General features: G+C 38.8%; 1 protein-coding gene across 3 annotated transcripts in view; it reads left to right on the top strand.

The window, feature by feature from the left end:
- The window catches only part of PIP5K1A (phosphatidylinositol-4-phosphate 5-kinase type 1 alpha), a 40,772-nt gene that overhangs the window by 4,898 nt on the left and 22,599 nt on the right, over positions 1 to 13,275 (top strand). For 2 of the 3 annotated variants that reach the window (XM_043875724.1, XM_043875721.1), the window contains exons 2-3: positions 4,583 to 4,621; positions 12,076 to 12,107. In XM_043875724.1, coding sequence (XP_043731659.1) covers positions 4,583 to 4,621; positions 12,076 to 12,107 — 71 coding nt within the window. The remainder of the gene's footprint in view (positions 1 to 4,582; positions 4,622 to 12,075; positions 12,108 to 13,275) is intronic. The other variant, XM_043875722.1, reaches the window with a different exon arrangement.

Here is a 13,275-nt window from a genome sequence, read left to right as displayed (position 1 = left end):
TATGTGCTAGCTACTAGTTATTACATGTTTCATCAGCCTATTTTTTAAATAAAAATAATGGAAACTACAGCCTGTGAAGTGAACAACTTCACCAGGCCAAACTCAGGTAACTGGTGAGAAGTTCTGCGTTGGGGGTGGGTGGTATTTTACCCTTTAAGCTGGATGTTTACTTTCTTAGAATTTTGGCATTTTCTTACCTGACATGAAGAAAGCAAAAAGACCAACATTGTCAGTTTGGTTTTTCTTTTTACTGAGTGTGTCCTCTTGATCAAGGATACAAGTATACTTCAGGAAGTGTGCTATTTTCTGATAGCCAGGCAGAGGGAATCTGTTCCTTTGTGTTCTAAACCCCAGGCCATCATTCAGTCTCAGAGTGAGTGATTGGACTGATGGTGTTTCCTAGAGGAAACCCCTTCCTGGCTCATTTCCCCTGTTGCACTTCACTTCTCCACCCTTTCCTATCAAAAGAGAACATTGTTTTATTTTTACATATGTGTCGATCCTGTGTTATTCATATCTCCTATGAACTGTTGTTTTAATGTTTTCTGTTTGAAGTGAACTTTTTTCCCTCAGCCCCTCCATCTTTTAAAACTTTGTCACTGATTATTTTTCTTTTTTCTCCTATTAAATAAGTCTGTTTATTTGTAATGGCTGTATGCAGAATATATTAATTTTTAAATATCTGATTCCCCCAAAGTCCCCTTATTGTTGGAGTCTGAGGAAGACTGGCAAAAAGAGAGAGAAGGGTAGATTGCTTGTAGGCAGTTAAGTATATCTTACTATTTGCTGTGTATTAAACTGAGCTTTATGGAGTTAACCCAGAATAAACACCACCTCAAAGGATCAGTATCATTGATGGGGAGTGAGCAAAGGGAAGTTGCAGGGAGAGAATGGGAAGAGGTTTTTTTTTAGGATATGTTAATAGCTTAATACTAGCTTTCCTTTGCACAACATGCCTAGTAAACTTGAAGTTCCCATTGATAAGAATCTGTATAAAAGAAATGGTAGAGGAGTAACTTGGTCATATCTCTGTGATTTTCTTGCATTAGGGTCTGGTGGGTGGTTGAAGTGCATTGTTGGGACAGTTAATACCCATTGTGATATTATTTAAGTTCCTATCTCAGCTCAGTGTATGTTCCAGGCCAGCAATACTGCTTTTTATTTTTATTTTTTTAAAGATAGAACCAGGTTTGGAAATAGAATTGGGAGGTGGTGAACTGCTGGACATCTGAACTGCTCCTTAGCTTCGGATTGGCTTATCCAGGAGACTCAGGTCTTTTAAAGAAGGACTCAGATATCCCCCCCCGCGCCCCCCCCCCCCCCCCCCCCCGCCCAAATTTCAACCAGAATTTTAGTGCTAAGAGATACATATTTGTGGGCTGAGAATCATGAAATGTGGCTTATAGAACTAGAAGCAAAAGTTTATTAAAGGGAAATGTAGAGATATTTTAATTTAACCCTCTTATTTTCTTTTTTTTTCCTTCTTATTTTCTAAATTAGGAAACTGAGGTTCAAATTGTTAAGAGTGGCAAAGACTTTGCATAAAGTCTGTATGTTATCGTGGTGAGTCTTGGTAAATTTGTGATTCATTCCTTGCTACTTGGCTCTTAGCCGAGCCAGGTTGACCCCAGGACTGGCAGATCAGTGAGTTTTGAGCTTTTGTTTCTAAGAGCATCCTTGCTTTTCAGACCTTTTTCTAGAAAATTCTTAGTAAAAATTGTCACCTGCTAGGAACAAAATCCAACCAGTCCATCCTAAAGGAAATCAGTCCTGAATATTCACTGGAAGGACTGATGTTGAAGCTGAAACTCCAGTACTTTGGCCACCTGATGTGAAGAACTGACTCATTTGAAAAGACCCTGATGCTGGGAAAGATTGAAGGCAGGAGAAGGGGACGACGGAGGATGAGATGGTTGGATGGCATCACCGACTCAATGGACCTGAGTTTGAGTAAACTCTGGGAGTTGGTGATGAACAGGGAGGCCTGATGTGCTGCGGTTCGTGGGGTCGCAAAGAGTCGGACATGACTGAGTGATTGAACTGAACTGAAGGAACAAAATTTAACTTTTCTCTAAGATGTGGCTAGATTTTCATAATTGACTTCTTTTAGTTCTTACTGAGGGTATGGTAACAGTGCCTGACCCCCACCCTCCAACACTACCTCTTAGAGCTGTGTGCTCAGCAATGCTTCTCATTAGGCAGGCTGACATTTCTGAGTATTTTCATTTGAATAACATATTATGCCTCCTACATGCAGGGGTATAATTAAAGTGGTGTTCAGTATTTCAGGTTAAAGAGGACTAGAGAGATTGTTTGAGATAGTCCAGAAAATAACTGGGTGATGACTGTTTTGTGCAGGTTTTTGCTTTTTTTTAAAAAAAATCTCTGGCTGTCAGTATTATCAACCAAAACACCCCCTCAGAATTATCATTTTGCTTCCAAAAAGCCTGCTTGTCTCTTTCTGATTTCTATGGGAATTGACAGATTTATGTAGTAGTATTGGTAGCTCATTAAGCTAAGTCTCTGGAATCTCTTCTTTATGACCTGTTCAGGCAAAACTCGTCTGAGGAATGCACATCCTGCCCAGTTCTAGCATCCTGAAATTAAGAGTGTACTTCAAGCATTAAAGTCAGTCACAGGCTGTCTCTTAGTTTCTCATCTGGAAGATGATGTCATCTCATCTTTGACGGAAATGTTTCTTCTCTGAAAGCACTGGGAGAGGCTCTGGTATTATGGCCAACTCTTGTTTTGTTCCACATGCTGAGGGGGAGTGGGGGAGGGGAACTATAAGTCTTATTTTGGAGCTGTGTACTGTCTGAAAGTATCTGTTTTGATTATCTCCTCTTTTAAGGCCAACTCATTTCCCCTCTAAAGTTTACCTTTTTCACATTTCTCAGAATTGTATTAATTTTCTTTTCTTCCTCTACCTTTTCTTCTTGCTCTCAATAGTAAGTCATAGCTGCCAGTGCTTTAGTAGTTGCAAACCAGTTTATGGAGAGTCCTAGTGATGTTTTGCCAGGTGACTAGAAACCAGCCCCTTTGGTATCTTTCTCATCACAAACACAATTTAGGCTGGGACTAAGGACCAAAATGGAGTGCTTCCTTAAGACTATTCAAAGTTACTCAGAAAAATTTTCTGTGACATAGTATGATTCAACTTTGTATTTTAGCAAGAATTGATTGGATTATTTCCTCTGTGGCACTTAACTGGCTGGTTCAGTTGTCTTGAAATTATTTTAGTAGCATTAAAGATTTCTCAGCTAATTTTCATAATTTAGAGGCTAGATCTTTATTTTTCAAATATCCAGGAGATACGCTGAAATTAGGAATACCTGTTTAATGGGAGAATATTGATATTCTGAAGGATATTAAAGATAAATTTTTCCGGGAGAACCTGTTAGCATGTGCACCAATACAGGTTTGTTTCAGATTGTATGGGAATCTCAAATAATAGAGAACAGGAGTGAGTGTATAGGAGTCATGCTTTATTTGTAGCTTGCAGTTGTCAGCAGCTTTCTAGACATCATCTTTCACATTTTTCCTTCTAGTCTATCTCTGTAGCAGCATAATATGTTGTAATGAGCTCAAGTTAATGTGTAGGGAGGGGATTGATGGTGATCTGTATGTGTGGAACTGTTGAGCACTAGTTTACTGGGGAGACTGGGTTATAAAACAACAATAAAGCCATTCCTACGTATCTCTTTAATTGTTAAATTACCTGTTTGTTATAGAAAGTTTATATACATAAGGAAAATAGAAACTTAAAACTTAGAATATCACCTTAACCATACTATCCAATATAATCATATTTTAACATTTTAGTATATAATCTTCTGGACCTTTTTTATGTGTATAAATACATATGACTTTATAGATAATTGTTTTAGAAAAATACTGTACTATATAATTATTAGCTTTTTCCATTAAACAGTTTATTGTGACATCCTGTCTATAAATGAACATAAGGATAATGGTTCTATACTATTTTATGACTATACCACAACTTATATAACCTATATTGTACATTTAGATTCTTTGCAATTATAGTTGTTACATACAATGCTACAATAAATATATTTGTATATATGTCCACTTGACCAATTATTTCCTTAGGATAAATTCTCGCTTTTGGGACAAATGGTACATATTTGCTTTTAAGACTTTTTGCTATGCTAGATATTACCAAATTACCCTGACGAGTGGAAGATCCTCAAATGTGTAAAATGTATACACATTCTTTTTTAAAAAGATAGAAGCCTGTGTGCAAGGAGCTTTATACCTGAAATTTTTTTGCCAATCTGAAATCATGCAATAGTGAAATTGTTTGGGTCACAAGTTTTGTAATCACTCCTGGAATTTTTCTGCCAGAGCTTTTTTTTTTTTTTCTTTTTTTTTGACTTCTACCTAGAACTGCAGAAAATCTTCTCACATTTCACAGTATGGTACTGGGGACCAGTTCAGGCCCTGTTTATAATTTTAAACTTTAGAGATGTCATATGGGTATTTTTAAAATATGCTTGTTCTGTTATAAGCAAGTAGAACCCCAGCAGTAAGTGATAATTTTCTGTTTTTCCTCATTTAGGTCTCCACTTTCTGTGCTGTGGGGTCAACCGTAAGAGAGGTAGATCTGATGTGTATCTGTGCTGAAGAAGCATGAGCTCCTTGCAGTTACTAGCCGCGGACTCCTCTTCCCCATAACAATTGCAAATTTTTTTTTTAGTAGCGTGCATGGCCTTTTGAGAAGGCTGTGAGTGTCCTGAAAGATTACTTGACTTCAGCTTCCGTTCCCCTCTCCCCTCCAGAAAAATGCTGCCTTAACATGGCAACTTCTTTTCTCACAGTCCCACAATGTAAGATGGATCCATTGACTATCTTTTGTCTCCCTCGAAGTCTTCCCATGTAACTCCATTTCCTTTTGTTTCAGTAAATGTGTCTCTCTTTCTTTCCCTTTCTGTTGTACCTCTCATTTCCCCTGACCCATCTCATCCTGTAGATGGGGTTTTATAATTCACAATGGTAATAATAATTGCTAGTATATACAGAGCATTTATTACATATTAAGTGCTATATAGGATTTATTTAATTCTCATAACTATCCTATGATGTACATGTTATTATATCTCCATTTTATGGATGAGGTAACCAAGGCCTAGAGAGTTTTAACCAACTTGTCAAGGTTATCTAGTTAGTAAATGTAGATCTAGTATTCAAACCTAGCCAACTTAGGTGTGCTGATTTCAGAGCCCACATTCCTACCCACAATACCTTGCTGCTCTCTCACTAATCTAAAAGTCTGTGTGTGAACTAACTTGACTTTAAACCAGATTACATATTTGTTGTTCAACAAAGAATAGTGCAGAGGGGAACCTCCCCTTCTGATTTGAGCTGTCAAAATTCTGAGCTCCTCCATGTGTAATACCTGGAGTTATTGATCATTCTTTCAGAAAATAGTTTAGAAGTTAATGTGGATATTTGCCGAGGATTGGTAACTGATTGTACAGTCAATTCTAAGATCATTAAAACAACAAGACTGCCTATCAGATACCCTCTTTTTGTCATTGCAGATTCAGTGATCATAACTCTTATGCTTTTAATCAGATCGACTCATGGTCCCACTGACACCAAAAAGAAAACTCTTAATCTGAGAAGAATTAAAAACTTTCTTTCTGTTAAAGTTGTTCATGTCTTTTTATGAAGAAAAGAGGTACTTTGTACTGCTAGTGAGGACCTTAACTTGTGTAATATTGCTCTGTCCAGTGTCAGTTTTGAAGGGCAGCTTCTGCTCCTCTAAAATACTGGCATTGTCTGTTTCAAAACAAGTATAATCTCACTGAAAGAAATGAAAGGTACTTTCCTACTGTTTTTGCCAGTGACATTGATGACTGTTGCTGGAGGAGCAGAGTGGTGGTATTGTTAATTACATTGTGAGGAACCAAAGGAGGACTCTTTATCCTTTTATCAATGAAAGTGGGAAGGGAAGGGAATACCTCAGGGGAAGAAAATATGTGTTCCTACTGTCCGTTAGCAGTTGTGAGATTTATTTAGTTTGTAAAAGCATTCTAGTTCCTTTGGTGCTTTCCTTTCCCCCTTAGACTCAGAGTGGCCAGGAAATTGAAAACAAAATATGGTTTAGAAGAAAGAGTTGAACTGGGGAGTTGGAAATGTGAATTCCAATTCTGGCTCTGTCACCACCTTTGCTCTTTAATTTTGAGCACATCCCTTATGCTCTGTTTATTTATAGGTTAAATACGTCTTACTATTAAGAATTGGGCTTCCCTTGTGGCTCAGCTGGTAAAGAATCTGCCTGCAATGCGGTAGACCTGAGTTCGATCCCTAGGCTGGGAAGATCCTCTGGAGAAGGGAAAGGCTACCCACTTCAGTATTGTGGCGTGGAGAATTCCAAGGACTGTATAGTCCATATGGTCCCAAAGAATTGAACGCAACTGAGCAACTTTCACATTAAGAATAGATTAAAATCTCAAAGGCCCTTGTTGAATGACTTTTTCTTAATATAAATTGTTACTTATTTGTTAGCTTAAATGGGCACATAGGTTCATATGTGGCTGAAGGGGCTAAGTTCTCAACTTGTTCTATTTAAAAATCAGTTTTCATTAATATCTATAGATCTCAGCCAGATTGAGCCTGCTCAGTCTGCTCAGAATTTTTAAAAAATTCCAGAAGTGAGTATATCCTTGCTTCTCTAGGTCTTTTATTTGTTTAGTTAGTCTTTGGTTTAGAATGCTTCTTGGTCCAGGGCCTATTAATAAGTAGGAACTACATGATCATGAAGGTCAAACAAACATGAAGGAAACATTTTTCCCTGAGGAGGAGGAAATTTAACATTGGAACTCAGTAGTAGTTGTTTAGTCGCTCAGTTGTCTCTGACTCTTTGCAACCCCATGGACTGCAGCATACCAGGCTTCCCTGTCCTTCACCATCTCCTAGAGATTGCTCAAACTCAGGTCCATTGTGTCAGTGATGCCATCCAGCCATCTCATCCTCTCTTGTCCCCTTCTCTTCCTGCCTTCAGTCTTTTCCAGCATCAGGGTCTTTTCCAGTGAGTAGGCTCTTTGCATCAGGTGGCTAAAGTACTGGAGCTTAAGCATCAGTCCTTCCAGTGAATATTCAGGATTGATTTTCTTTAGGATTGACTGGTTTGATCTCCTTACAGTCCAAGGGACTCTGAAGAATCTTCTCCAGCACCACAGTTCAAAAGCATCAATTCTTTAGCGCTCAGCCTTATGGCCCAGCTCTCATGTCCGTACACGACTGCTGGAAAAACCATAGCTTTGACTAGATAGACCTTTGTCTGCAAAGTGATGTCTTTGCTTTTTAATATGTTGCCTAGGTTTGTCATAGCTTTTCTACCATGGAGCAAGCATCTTTTAATTTCATGGCTACGGTCACTGTCCGCAGTGATTTTGGAGTCAGGAAAATAAAGTCTGTCACTGTTTTCCATTGTTTCCCCACCTATTTGCCATGAAGTGATGGGACTGGATGCCATGATCTTAGTTTTTTAAACATTGAGTTTTAAGCCAGCTTTTCCACTGTCTTTTACCTTCAAGAGGCTCTTTAGTTCTTTGCTTTCTGCCATAAGGGTGGTGTCATCTGCACATCTGTGGTTATTGATATTTCTCTTTGCAATCTTGATTCCTGCTTGTGATTCATCCAGCCTGGCATTTCGCCTGATGCTTATAAGTTAAATAAATAAACAGGGTGACAACATACATCGTTGACGTACTCCTTTCTCAGTTTTGAACCAGTCTGTTGTTCCATGTTTGATTCTAATTGTTGCTTCTTGACCTGCAGTTTTCTCACCCAAAAAAGGATGCTATATATGGATTGTGGGTATGGATTATAAGATGATAGTTTATACTTAGCAGAGTATTTTTTACACAGATGCTAGAAAACAGATTTTTCTGTTGATTAATACTCTAATCTTATCCTAACTTAGGGATAAATCTCATTCTCCTTAAACATTGGCTGGATGGGTGTTGTCATTGCTGAGTTGGTATTCTTTTCTCTTCTTTTTGTTTCCAATTCCCCCCCCCCCCCCGCCCCCGCATCTCTGCTTTCCTCTGTTTCTGCTGCTGTTCCTTCTGAAGACAAAGCTTGATTAAGAAGAGGTGAACAGGTACTGGTGACTCTTCAGTCTCAGTAGGCATTTTCTCACTGACATGAGCCAAGTCGCCCAAGCCATCAAGCCTTAGCAGTTGGCACTTTGTTCCCTAAAATATTACTCTGCTGTTCATTGGGTTTCTTCTCTACCAAGCTGGATGTTATAGCAACATTAATATGATTCTCTACTTTTCTATTCCTGTCCATTCTTTGGTAGTTTGGGAGTTCTGACCTGTACCCTAGGAGCAAAACTTCAGACAAGGAAGAGAATGAGTCTTGATTCCTGATTCTCCATCCTGTTGTTACTTGTTTTGGTGATTATTTTTAAATAGTTTTTATTTTTGGTTGCTCTGGGTTTTTGTCACTGCACACTGGCTTTCTCTGGTTGCTGTGAGCAGAGGCTACTCTTGCAGGCTTCTCACTGCAGTGGCTTCTCATTGCTGAGCACAGATTCTAGGTGCATGGGCTTAGTAGTTGTGGCTCACGGGTTTACATGCCCTTTGGCATGTGGGATCTTCCCAGACTAGGGATCAAACCAATGTCCCCTGTATTGCATGATGGATTCTTAACCACTGGACCCCAATCCTATTATTATTCAGACCCCAGTATCCTTCCAACTGCCTCAGCTGTAGTGTTTTGGGGATTAATCCAAGTTTTGCAGTTGGAGATAGCTAAGTAATTGGCACCATATTCCACTGAATTAAGTCCTCCCACCCTCATTCTGGGTCCTTTGCAAGAGTGTAGCAGCCCTGGAGCTATGTTTGTGAGATAAAACTAGGAAAGGTAGCAAGGTAGAACTTTTTAGGGAGTAAGAAGTCCCCAAGCTTACACTCTGCCTTGAACTCACTCACCTGCTTTTTTCATTCATTGTTTAATTTGGTCCAGTGACTCCTTGCATGAAGAGGTTGTTCTGTTCTATGAGAAGCTGTCAGCCTAGGATTGGACATTGGCTCTTGGTTCTGTCAGATCCCTCCACACCCCTTCCTTTGGGGTAAAACAGGAAGAAATAAGCCAAGTACTGACCAAAGAGTCCAGAAACAGTGTTGTTTTCTCAACTGAAAGAATGCTGATTTCTTCATTGAGAATCACTAATTCTACTGTTGTGTGTATACTTGCACAAGGGTTTGTTGGGAATATGGGGAGGCTAAGGGTTTGGGGAGCAGCCAAGAACTTTGAGGTACTAATTAGAATTTCATGATGGTCTAGGTAATTGAACATTAAACCTTCCTGAGGGGCCAACTTTGCTCTTCCATTAGAACTCACATATGACAACATATTTGTATAGCACATCACAGTCCATGAAGTACTTTGATTTAGTTTATCTCATCTAATCTTTACATAAACCTTCTAATATAGATTCTTCTTTTTTAGTTATTAATAGAGAATAATTTGCCTGATGTAACAGGGATTTGAGGACTTCCCTTGTGGCTCAGTCTGCCTTCAATGTGGGAGACCCGGGTTTGTCCCTGGGTTGGGAAGATCTCCTAGAGATGGGAATGGCAACCCACTCCAGTATTCTTGCCCGGAGAATTCCATGGACAGAGGAGCCTGGTGGGCTACAGTCCATGAGGTCGCAAAGAATCAGACATGACTGAATGACTAACACACAACAGGGATCTGAACCTAGGTCAGCATGTTGGCTCTCATCTGAAGGATTTTAAGATTCAAAGGGTTTGACTAATTTTTTGTTAGTGAGTGCCTTAAATTTTACAGTTAAGTTATCAGTTTTAATCTTGAATCTGAGTTGTGCTGACTTACTGTTCCTTGGAAGCTTTAGCTTAGGGTTCCAGTCCTAGGTTCCAGGTCTTTCACCTATCTCAACTTGACCTGATTGAAGATGAAGCATCCTGCAAAAAGCATAGATTTTTGGGCTTTGCTGTTTCTCTAATTTTCTGGGTCATTTTATGCAGCACATCTTCCTAACAGCTAGATGACATTTTTCTTACCTCCTTTTTTGGAAAGAGGAATGAAAACCATCTGTTCCCCAGAAAGGAAATTTTGCTGCTCGGCTTATTGGTACCAGAAATGCTTTTACCATTAAACCTTACATATGGACCAGAACTGAGATTTTCTTACTCAGCTACTAACTTATGTTATTGAGGATTTGTCCCATTTGGATTCTTTCTTTTTTTAAATTTGTTGTATTATTTACTTGGCTGCATCAGGTCTTAGTTGCACAGCACGGGATCTTCATTGCATCATGCGAACTCTTTGGTTGTGACACATGGATGCTCTTGTGGTGTGGAGGCTCAGTAGTTGCAGTACTTGGGCTTAGTTGTTTTGTGGCATGTGGGACCTTTGTTACCCAGTCAGGGATCAGACCTGCATCCTCTGCTGTGGAAGGTGGAATCTTAACCAGTGGATCATCAGGGAAGTCCCTGGATTCTTTTTAATTTTCTTTAATGTGGCTAATCTTTATTCTCTTTGAATTCTTGAACTGGATCAAAGTAATACATCAGTAGTCTTTGAAGAAAAAAGACCAACAATTTTCAACATGAAGGGGAGAAAGGTCTGTCTCCCTGAGTGATCATGTGTCTCCAGTGTGATCATGGGTGAAGTCTTTAGGATGGCATACCCTTAAGAACTGACTTAACCTTAAGAAAAAAAGAATTGATTTAACCTTTTGGAGTAGTGTTCTATGGATAGTGGTCTTTTAGTCACTTTCTAAATATATTCTTGAGATCTTTTCTACATTTAAACTGATAAAAGTCATAAATGATATTTAACCACACACATATCTTACACATCTCCACTGATTAAATATTTAGTAAGTAAACAACAAATTCCTGTTGCATTTACGGCAGGATCAAGATGAAGATGTAAGGATATAGAATCAGGTTTTGCCTGCACTGAATGCTTTTTCATTTTTTCATGATTGCGTTTACCCATCCATAGCTTCTTCATCTCTACAGACCAACTCTTCTTTTAATTGAAGGATAGTTGATTTACAATATTATTTTAGTTTTAGGTATACAGTTAATTATTCAATATTTTTATAAACTATACTCCATTTAAAATTACTACATAGTAATGGCTGTATTTCCTTATGCTGTACAATATATCCTTGCTTATTTATTTATTTGCTTATTTATTTTATACATAATAGTTTGTGTCTCTTATCCCCTACCCCAGCTTGCCCTTCTGCCCTTTTCACTTCCCACTGGTAACCACTAGTTCTCTGTGAGTCTGTTTTTGTTATACACATTTGTTTTATTTTTTAGATTTCACATATCAGTAATGACATAATGTGTTTGTTTTTCTCTGAATTATTTCTCTAAGCGTAATACTCTGGGGCCATCCACATTGTTGGAGATGGCAGGATTTCGTTCTTTTCTATGACTGAGTGGTATTCTATTGTGTACAGACACACACACGCACACATAGACACCCAGAGCTGCTTTATTCGTTGATCTGTTGATGGACACTTAGGTGCTTCCATATCTTGGCTATTGTAAGTAAAGCTTCTGTAGATCAACTCTTTACCTTTTCTTCTGAAATAGTTAGTAGAAATGCAGAGCACCATAGATATGCTCTAAAGCTTCTTACCCTTTTAGCTCTACAGGAAAAATTATTAATGAAGTCTAGGCTGTCCACTAAGTCTTTGGTATCTCTTATGCCTTTTCTCTTTCAACCATGGTATCAAATGAGACACTTTGGCTCTGATGGTTAAATGTATCAAGAACAGATGTATTTCCTAGAGAAAATGTGAACACTTGGATAAGAAAAAGGAACTAGAAGACGACTGGAATATGTATAAGGGCTCTGTGAGTATGGAAGAGGAAAAGGAAAGGACATTTAAAATCCCTATCCAAAAGGATCTGGTATCACTGAGCAAGAGGCAGGAACCCATTGTCAGGTTTAGTTTGACTCAAATCCTAATTGTTTCAGTGAGCTTGATAGAGATCATGTGAGTGTGTGTACATATTAATAGTTATGTTTATTTTTTTTTTTTAACAGCATCTGGAATCAAGAGACCCACGGCATCTGAGGTGAGTTTCATATATTGATACACAGTGGTTCTAAAACCTTAATTCTGGGATAGAAGGATACCTGTTTATGACATCCTTATTTCCCCCCTACTAGGGTCTTGAAATCTGTTGGTAGATATGGTTCTCACATCTCTTTGGTAGGCTAGAAATTATACAACTCTACTTTTGTCACAGTTTATTATGAATATTAACAGCAGCTCAGATTTATTGAGTATTTTTAATTGAGTATTTTTATTTTTTTTATTTATTTCTCTGCATCAGTGTTAGTTGTTGCATGTGGGGTTTAGTTCTCTGACCAGAAATGGAACCTGGGCCCCCTGCATTGGGAGCATAGAGTCTTGGCCACTGAACCACCAGGGAAGTCACTATTGAGCATTTTTAAATGTACCATATGTAGTGTTCAGTTCAGTTGCTCAGTTGTCTCTGACTCTTTGAGACCCATGAACCACAGCACGCAAGGCCTTCCTGTCCATCACCAACTCCCAGAGTTTACCCAAACTCATGTCCATTGAATCAGTGATGCCATCTAACCATTTCATTCTCTGTTGTCCCCTTCTCCTGCCTTCAATCTTTCCCAACATCAGGGTCTTTTCAAATGAGTCAGCTCTTTGCATCAGGTGGCCAAAATATTGGAGTTTCAGCTTCAACATCAGTCCTTCCAATGAACACCCAGGACTGATCTCCTTTAGCATGTACTGGTTGGATCTCCTTGTAGTTCAAGGGACTCTTATGAGTCTTCTTCAACACCAGAGTTCAAAAGCATCAATTCTTTGGCACTCGGCTTTCTTTATAGTCCAACTCTCACATCCATACATGACTACTGGAAAAACCATAGCCTTGACTAGACGGACCTTTGTTGACAAAGTAATGTCTCTGCTTTTTAATATGCCGTCTAGGTTGGTCATAACTTTCCTTCCAAGGAGTAAGCGTCCTTTAATTTCATGGCTGCAGTCACCATCCACAGTGATTTTGGAGCCCTAAAAAATAAAAACTCAGCCACTGTTTCCACTGTTTCCCCATCTATTTGCCATGAAGGATGGGACCGGATGCCATGATCTTAGTTTTCTGAATGTTGAGTTTTTTTTTTTGAATGTTGAGCTTTAAGCCAACTTTTTCACTCTCCTCTTTCACTTTCATCAAAAGGCCTGTAGTTCTTCACTTCCTGCCA

Source organism: Cervus elaphus, chromosome 20 (genome assembly GCF_910594005.1).
Source record: "Cervus elaphus chromosome 20, mCerEla1.1, whole genome shotgun sequence".
Classification (NCBI taxonomy): domain Eukaryota; kingdom Metazoa; phylum Chordata; class Mammalia; order Artiodactyla; family Cervidae; genus Cervus; species Cervus elaphus.
This window is presented reverse-complemented; position numbering and strand designations above follow the sequence as displayed.